The sequence below is a fragment of the Gadus macrocephalus genome, chromosome 5 (genome assembly GCF_031168955.1).
Source record: "Gadus macrocephalus chromosome 5, ASM3116895v1".
NCBI lineage: Eukaryota > Metazoa > Chordata > Actinopteri > Gadiformes > Gadidae > Gadus > Gadus macrocephalus.
In genome coordinates this window covers 17,147,255-17,159,259 of record NC_082386.1, presented here as the reverse complement: position 1 = coordinate 17,159,259, position 12,005 = coordinate 17,147,255, and the positions used below count along the sequence as shown (strand labels likewise).

At 47.0% G+C, this 12,005-nt stretch overlaps 1 protein-coding gene across 1 annotated transcript; it reads right to left on the bottom strand.

The window, feature by feature from the left end:
* Positions 1 to 4,740: 4,740 nt before the first annotated feature.
* zgc:101744 (Receptor expression-enhancing protein 6-like) lies at positions 4,741 to 11,260 on the bottom strand. The gene is made up of 6 exons (XM_060052865.1): positions 11,144 to 11,260; positions 10,895 to 11,022; positions 7,329 to 7,422; positions 6,787 to 6,925; positions 5,633 to 5,801; positions 4,741 to 5,304 (listed from the first exon to the last, which is right to left on the bottom strand). The coding sequence occupies exons 2-6, from the start codon at positions 11,010 to 11,012 to the stop codon at positions 5,267 to 5,269; spliced, it is 558 nt and encodes a 185-aa protein (XP_059908848.1). The 5' UTR covers positions 11,013 to 11,022; positions 11,144 to 11,260; the 3' UTR covers positions 4,741 to 5,266.
* Positions 11,261 to 12,005: the final 745 nt, after the last annotated feature.

Below are 12,005 nucleotides of genomic sequence, written 5' to 3'. Positions count from 1 at the left end.
GCTTAACAGAGGCAATAGGTCTCAGAACCTAGTCGTCCATCCCGGACCACATGATGTGTGGAAGCACTTGAACATCTCTGTCACCCCTCAGGTAAAACATAACGTCCAGGGAATAGATGGTTCATCAAAGCGTTGGAATGGTACGCTGGTACCTCAGTGTCACCCAGGAAAAACCAAGATTCATGCGATAGGAATGTTCCCATGACGTCATCAACTCAAACATTGCAGCAATCAATCTGTACAAAACTATTCTTGATAGTAATGGCATAATATTAAAACATGTCATTTGAATATTTTTTTATTCCCCCTCTCTTTGGGTCTTCCTCTGACCGAAATCGAAATACCCTGAAGACCTTACAAGATATAGTTGTTGCACTGCAATTGTAGAAAAACGTAACTCCGATTTGTCAGGGGATGATTGCTGCATCACGACGACGACTACTTCTGTTACTACTAAGGAGAGGAAAGGAAGTCGAGTCTCCTCAGGAGTCATGGGGGGTTACCATCATGATTCCTTTCCTTAGCTCATACAGACAGGGGACGCCGCACCTCTCTGCCCAGAGCAGTTAGGGTGGGGCTGTCTTGCTCAGAGACCCCTCAACACTAAAGCTAGGAGGAGCCGGGGATCGAACCAGCAACCTTCCGGTTTCCAGCCAACCCGCACCACCAAGGAGCTACTGCCGACCGCAACCATCACTACTACTGCTATTACTACTACTACTACTACCACCATAACCACAACAACTGCTATTACTACTTCTACTACTACCACCATAACCACAACTACTGCTATTACTACTACTACTACTACCACCATAACCACAACTACTGCTACTACTACTTCTACTACTACCACCATAACCACAACTACTGCTATTACTACTACTACTACTACCACCATAACCACAACTACTGCTACTACTACTTCTACTACTACCACCATAACCACAACTACTGCTACTACTACTTCTACTACTACCACCATAACCACAACTACTGCTACTACTACTTCTACTACTACCACCATAACCACAACTACTGCTACTACTACTTCTACTACTACCACCATAACCACAACTACTGCTATTACTACTTCTACTACTACCACCATAACCACAACTACTGCTATTACTACTTCTACTACTACCACCATAACCACAACTACTGCTACTACTACTTCTACTACTACCACCATAACCACAACTACTGCTATTACTACTTCTACTACTACCACCATAACCACAACTACTGCTATTACTACTTCTACTACTACCACCATAACCACAACTACTGCTATTACTACTTCTACTACTACCACCACAACCACAACTACTGCTATAACTACTACTACTACCACCACAGCCACTGCTACTGCTATAACTACTACTACTACCACCACAACTACTGCGATTAATACGAATGATCATCTTTAGCACTTCCCTAAAGCAAAGAGGAACAGGTGCCCTGAACCATAATAGAGATGCCCACACGTGCCTGAGTGTGTGTGGGTGTGTGTGTTTGTGTGTGTCGCCTGTCCTTTAGAGTACACTATGTCCTGCATCCTTAGCCTAGCAGCGACCCAGGCCTGACCTGAACCCTGCGTCCGTCCCCCAGATGCGAGAGTCCTCCTCTTAAGGGCTAAGTTCCCCGTGGTGGCCCAGTCAGCGGCGGTGGCTGCCTGGTCGTCCTCTCTAACGCCTGCGGCCTCAACCTCATCATCAGCCACAAGTTCCCTGAGGTCTGCTGGGGTTGGACTGCTGCACCTCTCACAACATGCAGCGCTCCAAACTCCTAACGTGGGACTGGGGGTTCCTAACGTCAAACCACTGGCCGTCCAAGGCAGACAGACTGACAGAAGGCCAGACAGACTGACAGAAGGCCTGACAGACTGACAGAAGGCCTGACAGACTGACAGAAGTCCAGAACGATAAAGAGGCAGCTAGACAGGGAGATGGCCTGAAAGAGATGGGGCTATCTGCCTCTGTCCTGTTTAGAGCAAGCTGTCTGGCCTCACACCCCCCCCCCCCCCCACACACACACACACAAACACACACACACACACACACACACACACACACACACACACACACACACACACACACAGAAAGAGCATTGATGGTATTTAACTTGTCTCGAAATTAGGCGAGACGGTAAACAACACGCCAGTCAGGGAAGAGGAGGAGGAGGAAGATTAGGAGGATGTGCGAACATGTCACATCCAGATGCGGGACATGTTGGCGGATCCAACAAGAGATTTGTCACAGAAATCGTCATGGGCTCTGCGTCACACCAGCGTCAGCGTCATTGTGGGTGAATGTAGTCACATGTTGACGTGCAACAAGGCCTTAGCGACGGTCCTGACGGGCGGGCGACTTCTTGTTGTCGACTCCGCCATTCCAAACCAGCCGCTCTGCCCGCTTCATTCATAAATACCGAAGGATCGCCTCCTCACTGTGGGGACATCATTTCACAGTCGCAGCGCCCCCCTCCTCCCCTTACTCTTCAAAGCGAAATCATAATCCCCACATCCTCATCTCTCTCTCTCTCTCTCTCTCTCTCTCTCTCTCTCTCTCTCTCTCTCTCTCTCTCTCTCTCTCTCTCTCTCTCTCTCTCTCTCTCTCTCTCTCTCTCTCTCTCTCTCTCTCTCTCTCTCTCTCTCTCTCTCTCTCTCTCTCAGACTGCCATTATCTCGATGCAATATGTAGCTTACATGCATGTAGATTCCATTTGATCGTCAAGGTTATTAAATCAACAATATTCGGGCGTAATGCCAACATGAAACGGAGGTAAATCACGGACCGCTGGTCGGACCCGAGAGACGACGGACCGTCACGCTACAGAACACCAACTTCAAGCGATATATCCGTCGATTCATCGACCATTTCCATACCTGAATGTGAAGTATAGTTCCGCTCTGGGCTCGTCTTCGGTCGAGACGGATAAAAGAGAAACGCCGAAAGCGTCTTAAAGCATTTTACACAATTCATGTAGAGCTCATGTCGCCCAATATCCAACAGCACAGCGATCTCTCCTCGCTCTCTCTCTCCCTGGCTCTATCTCTCTCTCTGCCTCCCCCCCTCTTTCTCTCTCTGCCTCTTTCCCTCCCTCCCTCTCGGCCTCTCTCTCTCTCTCTCTCTCTCTCACTCCCCCTCTCTCCCTCTCTCCCCCCTTGATACCAGAGATAGGACGTGGGAGGTGCTTTGTCCGATTCTACCCACACTTGATTTCCTTTCTTTATAGTAGCGGTCTCGTGGCCGGACGGCGGAGGTCGATTTGATTAACAGTTCGTCCTTTATCTTAAAGACTGGTAACTTTAAGGTCTCAAATAGATGTACAAAAACGTTCACATATTGAACATAAATAATGTAGGGATGGAGGACCACCTCAGGTTGGATTTCTATCGCTATGGGTCAAAAATATGAATTATTGAAACGCACGTCTAATATGTTGTCTGTCCTTATGGTTGGACAGTCCGTAGATGTCTCCAACATAAATAGAATCCTTAACATTACCGTTAGAAATTATTACATATAATACCGTAAACATAAAAACACCCGAACCAGGAGCGTCGCTATTTATTCTGGGAAATAACGCGGAGATCAAGTGATGCTTTGCCACCGTTCTTGTTTTCCATCAACAGCGATCCAATCAGCACCGCGGACAGCGAACGTATTGTGTGTGTCGGCTGATCACTGCAGCAGTACCATGGACAACGCCTAGAGACCCCTCGAACAGGCCTAACGTGTGGACGGGTCTCTGACGCGCAGCCTGGAGAACGAGAAGAGTCCTACGTGATACGACACGTCCATCCAGGCCGTCTCGGTCAGACGGCCTGCTGGTGGCCGAGGAGCGACGCAGTGAGAGCAGAGGCCGTGGTCCCACGGTCCTATAGCTGTGATTCAGCTCCGGTTTTTGTCTGTACGTGACCGACTCACCGGATGACTCATCCACCGACTTGGTCCGCGTTGTCGTCCCCTGTCGGAAGTCCCCGGTGCTGCAATGGTCTGCAGCTAAAACAGGACGAGACGCGCTGGAGATGATCGGCGTCTTTCGGAGGAACAATGATGGCTGGAGAAAAACAGCATTAAACCTCCGCCTAAATGTAGCACTGATAAACCGGGCATCGCTCGTTTGTCTACATACAGTACAGATGCATCTGCCTTTCATTTGGTTTCATTACGCCATAAAATCGGCGCCTACTGTTCAGTGATTTTTATGTTGCCAAGTGAACGCAATTTTTAAATTATTTTTATTGTATGCGAATTACAATCTCCACGGTGTGTATACAATCACTCCTTTGATCGTCCCCATCACACGTCCATGACGTCACCGGAACAGCCCTGCGTAGGAGGGCCCACGTGGAGACCCTCACACACAGCGTCGCTCGTAAAGCTCCAGTCTGAATGCAATTCGGTTGAATTATCGATCACGTGTGTCTTCCATCGAAGATCCCCTCTGCTCAACCGAGGAAACGTAAACCCTCTACCGGGTCCTTGTGTGTCAACCATTTGCCCCCACGCGTAATCCAGTCAGCCCACGGACATGCAAAACGCGGACCATTCGGAGCCTCTCACTTGTGATCACAGAACCAAACGCATCACCTCACGGGCGGGTGGAGCCTCTGAAAGGGCCTAGCACAGCAGACAAGTCGAAAGTTATAAAAAATAAAATCTACACATTTAACCTTTAGCAGTGCTTCGAGGATGGTATGTGCAGGTAGACCATTAACTTACGAGACCGTTTTATTATTCCTTCACATTTTATTATTACTTCACATTCCAGTTGTATTCCTTCACATAACAAAAACAAAAGCAAACCGACCAACATTTCAGCGCCTTCCAGTAAGACAAATCAAGCCTGGTTATTAAGGGCAAGCAGGATTGGAATGCAGCTCAGACAGTCACATAAATAGGGCCTTGACACACCAAGAGAGCAACATTCCCCAACTAGCAGTCCCGAATTAGCTTGCCAAGCATCTTGAAATATTTATATACTCCTCCACAAGCAATCGTTACTGTGCTGCAGATCAAATTGATGAATTAAGCGAAAACGTTCTCGCTCGTGAGGAAATGACACAACGTTATTAAAATAAAACCCACAGGGAACATAAATGAACACGAGGATTGACACAGATCGGGGCAGGGGACCGTCGCAGTGACCACAGGCATGTGGTCGGCCGGGGCAACGCACGCCATCATGTTAAGAAGTCTGGAGGCGTGACGCGTCGTGTGACCAGGTCCACGTCCTTCTTGACGTGAGACATACCTCACTGGCCCTTCTCATGGCCGAGGGCCACGTTGGCAGCTGGGGAAGAGGAGAAACCCACAGAAAATAATGGTTGGTTGGTTGCAACACACACACACCAAGTCAATAATTGGCCACTAATTGACACTTCTTGTGGAGACTCGGTCCAACTTGCTCTACCACTCCTGCTGCTGTGTGTAGGTGTGTCCTACCCTCTTCGTGCGTCCTACCCTCCTAGTCTCCTGCGTGCGTGTCCTACCCTCTTAGTCTCCTGTGTGCGTGCATAGCTTAGCCTCCTGGTCTCCTCCGGGGGTTTGCTTCTGTCCGTGTCCTACTCTATTGGTCTCCTGCGCGTGAACATGTACGTGTGTGTGCGCGTGTGCCCTACCCTCTTTGGTGACCGTGTTGGCGATGCTCCTGGCCTTGCCGGTCAGGTCGCTGACCACGCTGTCCATGGCGGCCTGGTGCTTCAGGAAAAAGGGCCGGATCGCTCGCTGGTACAGAACGGTGGAGCCGTTCCATGACACAGGCGCCATGCACCACAGCAGGAAGACGCACTGGGGAGAACCACAGCCGTTAGCATGCTAGTGCGGAGCTTTTAAACAGGAAGACGCACTGGGGAGAACCACAGCCGTTAGCATGCTAGTGCGGAGCTTTTAAACAGGAAGACGCACTGAGGGGAACCATAGCCGTTAGCATGCTAGTGCAGAGCTCTTTAAACAGGAAGACGCACTGAGGAGAACCACAGCCATTAGCCAGCTAGCACAGAGCCCTTCAGACAGGAAGACCCAATGCCGGGTTCAGGCTGGCACTTCACCGACCCCCCACTTCACGGGGGTCGGTGAAGACCAGGCCCTTTTGATTGATGTTTGAGGGTTTTACTTCAAAAAGGTTGACGGTGCAAAGTGGAGGGAATAGCGGGGTGAAACTTAGGTGAACATTTCCAGCTACCTAGCACTGTCCTTTAAAAAGCAAGCTATTCACCGGTGAGTGACCTCTGTATCCTAGTGTCAAGTGATGAAGAAAACTTGTTTGCGGTGATGGAGAAAAACTGCCGAAATGATTCGTATCTCACAACCATCAAAAGGAGTACATTTCTTAAATTATTTGGAACCATTTCCTTTGTAGTTCTAGCAGATTCTAGCTGACATCTAGTGGCAACTTCTAGAATAACCCTAGAAAAAGGTGGTCGTCTCATTATATTGTCACCGTTCCCAACTCATTTGCAGGAAGGAAAAAAAAAATATAATAATAATAATCAAATACACTGAAATGCATGTTAGTTTAACTGTATGTTTCACATTGCAAGTAACTTAAAGCACTGAACAACATACACTGCATTGTTATATAAAAATAAAGACCGGCCAGCAGCCAATGGTGGAAGAATCCTAAAATAAATGTTTAGACCGTGTCCACAAGAATAGAATACAAAAGGTCCACTGGATTTATGTCGCCGGCAGACATTTAGGCAAAAACAAAAACACCCTACAGAAAAGGGGGAGGGGGGGGGGGGAGGGAGTCTACGTTTCCCGCTCTGAGTACCTTGCCGGCGTAGTAGAAGGGGAACCAGGAGAGGAAGATGTCGGAGAAGGACTCTGCGACGCTGAAGACCCCATAAACCACCCAGTACGTCAGCCACTGGGTGTCGTCCTCCTTTTTGCTGCTCTCGATGGCCTTGATGCTGGGGGGGGGGGGTAGAGTCGGACAGGAAGACACATTAAAAACGTTGAGTACTGATGCTGACCCAACACCTTTCTAGACCTTAGTTTGAATAACACATACCTCCTTATTTAGAGAAAAAACGTAATGTTACCGTTTATTAAAAAGGATTAGTCTATTTAGGTGAAATCTAAATCATTTGTTTTTAAGTGAAGGCCAGGTGCCCCTCAAAAAGGACACAAGTGTCCCTCAAAAGGACCAACTGTTCCTCAAAAAGTGGCCCTCGACCAGGCCCGGACCACATCTGCTTTGGCCCAAGAGTTCTGTCCCAGTGTTTTCCCTACAGAGGAGAACTACAGGTTTCTCTGTGTGGATCACAGATACAAACTGCAGACCAATATTCAAATCCAATCGTTTATACATACGAGTAGAAGGCGGGGTAGGCAAAGCCGATGAGGTTGCAGAGGAGGGACGCCCCATAGCCGAAGAGGAGATAGAGGGCAACCAGGCAAATGAAACCTGAAGGGAAGAACGGGCGGGAGGGGATAGGACTCGCGTTAACAAAAAGGACAAGGTCACTTATACAACCCTTTATCTGAAACACAGCCTCAAAACCGAGATACCGTTATACCACCTCCTCTCACGTTCTCAAACAAAGGCCGGAGAAGGCCATAATGGTTGCTTTAGTTCGGGAGCGAGGCATGCCGCGTGGGGCAGGCTTGATGACAAAACCGCGCATGAATTGATCAAAACACAGCAAAATAAACAGAAGCAGGTAGGCAGCTGAGGCCCCGGTCGCATGGGCGTTGGCAGACCCGTCCAACCCAAACACTGCTGTTCAAATCCTACTCCGAAAGCTGAGGTGAACACACATCCTGTATTTGTTATGTCACAATTGATTTGAAGAACAGGCACAGTAGCTTCTGGAATGAAAATGAGTTATTTAAATGTTTGGTCCTTTAGCAGTAGACTCGTTCATCCAGACAGAGCGACCGTCAGTGCAGCCTGGTAATAGTTCAAGTCAAGTCAAGTGTTCCAAGCTGACACAGACAGACATATATATCCATCGTGCAGTAAAAGTTCTAATATTCTGTCCGTGTTTTGTGGGCATGGGGGGCGGGGTTCCAGTCCATCAGGATACTAATACAGTCCTTCAAGTGTTGGGTTAGGAGGCCTACACTGGGGTCATTGGAGGTAAAACCCAGCTTCTCCTTGCTGGAAGTCCAGCACCCTAGCCGCAACAGAGAGCCGTTTCACTCCTCAGATGAAGCCTTGTTTTCATCCGACCCAGTTGGAGTCTTATAGGGAACTGAACAGAAGAGGAGGGGAAGCAACAGCTGGATTGTGGTCAACCTTTTAGAAGATTTGGAGTCTTCCCTTTTTTTTTTTTAATGGGGAAGTAAGGATAAGGGAACAGATTTTAAAGGAGGAAGCAAAAGGTTTTACAAGCAATTCCTCTAATTACTAACGGTAAAAAACGAATACATCATAAGCACGAAATAAAAGCATTCTTAACTCAATATCAATATTGTTCTAAACGTTTAAAAATGTATAAATAACTGAAATGCCTTAGCCTTATTACGATGAGAAAAAACATAATGTCATATTGACTCATCCCATTCTGTTCTACTGTAGGAAAGCAGGAAGCGGATGGAACATTCTTCTGATTCGGCGCACGCCATTACATCTTCACGGACGGGTGTGATACACCTTTTCAAATGAGTTCTCCATGCCTGTGAAAGATTCCGCAAACACCAGCCATGTAGGTCAAGCACGCAGGAGGTCACGCTAGCAGGAACAAAAAAGGTGATAAACACCGTCACCGGGCAAGTTACCGAACCCACACCTCAGCCTCCCTTGAGCCGATTGGTTCCCACTGTTGCTCATAAACGTGATCACCGGTCAAAGCTCACAGGATGAACTTTGAGCGCACACATGGCAACCAGGTAGTCAGCGAAAGACACTAAAGCGGTGTGCGGTGTGCAGCTAGTGCCAAAGATAATTGCAAATCCATGCAAATCCATGAAAATCCCCCCCCCCCCCCCCCCCCCCCCCCCCCCCCCCCCCCCCCCCCTCTGCTCTATGAGAGCCATCCCAGCTTGTTTGAATAGGCCTTGACTAGGTCTCATTAACATAACTATGAATTACCAAATACATAGCCTGCTTTCCTCAGGACATCCGTGTGCGCCGCGTGTCCCTACAGGTGACAGAGGAACCGGCAGAACCGGTTCACAGGGAAAGGATGGAGAGGTTGCCGAGTGCAGAGGGTATGCAAAGCACCGTAGTCACTCTTTACAAAACATGTTCTGCTTGAGCCATCTGCAAGTTTCAACAATTAAGTGCATCGACACCAGAGACGATACTTATTGGATAAGAATTTGGACTTTTTAGGCACATTTCAAATTCCAGTTTCACACGATGACATACTTTCGAACGTCCGAATCTGAGAGGTGCAACACGGTCCGGAAAATATGGGACTCGAACTCGGCACTTTTTAAGAGACGTCACCATTAGGGAGGTCCCGATCCGACCAACGCCATCGGGCCGATAATGGCCCTATACACTGCATCGGATATCGGAGGGGAGAAAAAAAATGATGATCCAATGCGCGCAGCCTGTCACATTTTAACAGTAGCAGCCAATAAGTTCAATGCGCACGAGAGCTACCGCATGAGAGCTATCTGTTGAACCGTCATGTCAGCGGTGTGGCAGTATTACAACCTCAAAGAAGAAAAATGTGCAACAGTCATATATTTTCAGTTGGTCCTCCATTGGGGGAGAGCGTGATGACTTCACTCGCTCCAGCTTGGGCTAGAGCGGATCACAGCTTTTGCGATCGCCACGCTTGTGACGATCACAAAAGCTAACTATTTTGTGACGTTGCGGAGCCCAACAATGTCAATATTTAACCTAGAAACACAATGCTAAGCTTAGACGGTTACGGTATTACGGGATAGAGTGAATCGCCTTCAAACATTAGATATGAATCTAAAGTGTGATTTGGGGAACTAGCCATAGCCAAATTAGAGAGCTAATTTATCAGTGGCTTTTTCTGTTACATAAAAATAACAGTGTCCACCGGGCCGGATTGGAACCGGAAGCAGCTTCACAAATATTTTTGCAAGCAATCTTTTCAGTGGCCCATTAGTGGAAGGACACTGGAATGGTATATGGTAAAGGATTAATACAAACGTATCAACTGAGAGCCTGCCAGGTAGCTCAACTTCGAGCTGATGACAATGTGTCAGCATGTTGGAGGACATCTGAACTATGGCCTCTTCACTTCAGTGGAACGTCCCCAATCCCTGGCCATGGACATAATGACAGAAATGTCATTCAAGAAACAAAACCCTAGAAGACGTCCATGCCAGTTAACACCAGCTACCCCAAGAATAACATCTTCAACAGCCCACTGGGTATTTCAGGACCAGGACTCGTTATAAATACACACCAATGGCACCAGCTGTTGGCACGGATGTTAGAAGCAGATAAATCTATCAGTAGTATTAGTAGTTTGCAATATTGGTTCAATGAGAGCTCAGTAACTGAAGACTGCCCTAGACTGCATACGAGCATTAGACGAGTGTGTTTGGATTCGTATCCGTGTTAGAATACGGCTGGGGGCCGATCTTGATGAAGTTGCAACTTAACCTACCAACTTTATGCACAGTTGAAGCTGTGGTCGGCAAGGAAACCGTACGGCGGTGATTCTGCTAAACTGCAAACAGGAACAAGTAGGCACAGTTTCTGTGGTCAACAACCCCTGCGTATCTACCACATGGTGGCACAAGCAGTCATCCGGAGTCAGACGACACGTCTCTAATATGAGGCAACCATCCAGCAGCACCATAAAGAAAACATGCTGAGCAAGCTTGACTCAAACCTCTAGTTAGGCCTAACCCAACAATACATCATCCTGGTTGTTTGAAACTTGGTCGACCTAAAGTGTCAAGAGGTCACGACGCCGAATGCATTTTGTATAATCTTTTACCTGAGGCGATGTATTTTTTCTGAACGCCCGTCTTCTGCTCCAGCGTGGTCAGCAGATCAGTGAGCGGGTTCTTCTCCGTCAGGAAAGCTTCGTAGCGCTCCTTGGCTTGGGAAAACATGTTTGGGCCTCTGAGGAAAGTTGTACGAACGAAAGACAGAACAATAAGATGTGACTTTAACTACAGCGTGAGGTTGGGGACACTGATTGGACTGATTTCGAATAATACATTTCTTTAGATTCGGTACATACCTGAAATTGATAAGTTTCCCGGATGGCACCTTTCGCTGGCTGTTGTGAACTCCCCGCTGGGCGGTTACTAGTGGGAGGAGTCGGGTTCGCTGCGACCGACCAATCACTGCGCTCCGGGTTCCCGCAGCTCAACGGAGCAGGTGATGGGAATTAGATGATTCATTAATTAATTCAATGTTAAAACAACTATGACATTTTACCAATCATTGATTCATTTAACAGGTGAAAGCATCGGGAAATAAGTCCTTGAGCCAAAATGATTTCATTTGAGCCGTTGGTTTCACTTACAACGCCATTATTTAGGAGAATATGTCGATATTTTTGCCACGGGATTGAACAATCTATCAATGTTTTGGATTTTTTTTATTGAAATCGCCAAGTCTCATAATTATTGTTTTATGAATGGCCATCAACCATTCAATGTAAACTATAAAAATACTCTGAATGTAACATTCAAATATAGTTAATCTTTAATCGTATTTATATCAAAATGAAAATCGATATGATTGATCTTATAAACAGCCAATGCTGATTGATTATATGTTGGACATGAAGAGATAGTTAATATAATCACTCTTTGTTGTTATGGCGTTGGTTTGACACAAGAGGGAACCGTTGAGCTTATATGGAGACATGCAAAGATACTGCTTTCACTGTAATTTCCAGACTCTTCTGAAAACCTCAGGCTCACGTTTCCATTGACTATCTGTCTTCAAGAGAAACAGGTGCACATCAGCTAAAACTGGACATCATTTTAAGCCTTCACTCAAAATAAATTAACTGAATGAAGATAGCAGAGGTTTTTTATACTCATTAGAAGCAACATAAAATAAAAAATACATGAGATAAACTATTGTAAATG

What these genes read in the sequence shown, in the direction of transcription:
- zgc:101744 (XM_060052865.1), bottom strand. Translation starts at nt 11,012, where the DNA reads ATGTTTTCCCAAGCCAAGGAGCGCTACGAAGCTTTCCTGACGGAGAAG. An exon ending in GAAAAAATACATCGCCTCAG is followed by an intron (nt 7,423 to 10,894) that starts GTAAAAGATTAT and finishes TCTTCCCTTCAG; the next exon opens with GTTTCATTTGCCTGGTTGCC. An exon ending in CCTTCTACTACGCCGGCAAG is followed by an intron (nt 5,802 to 6,786) that starts GTACTCAGAGCG and finishes GGTTCTCCCCAG; the next exon opens with TGCGTCTTCCTGCTGTGGTG.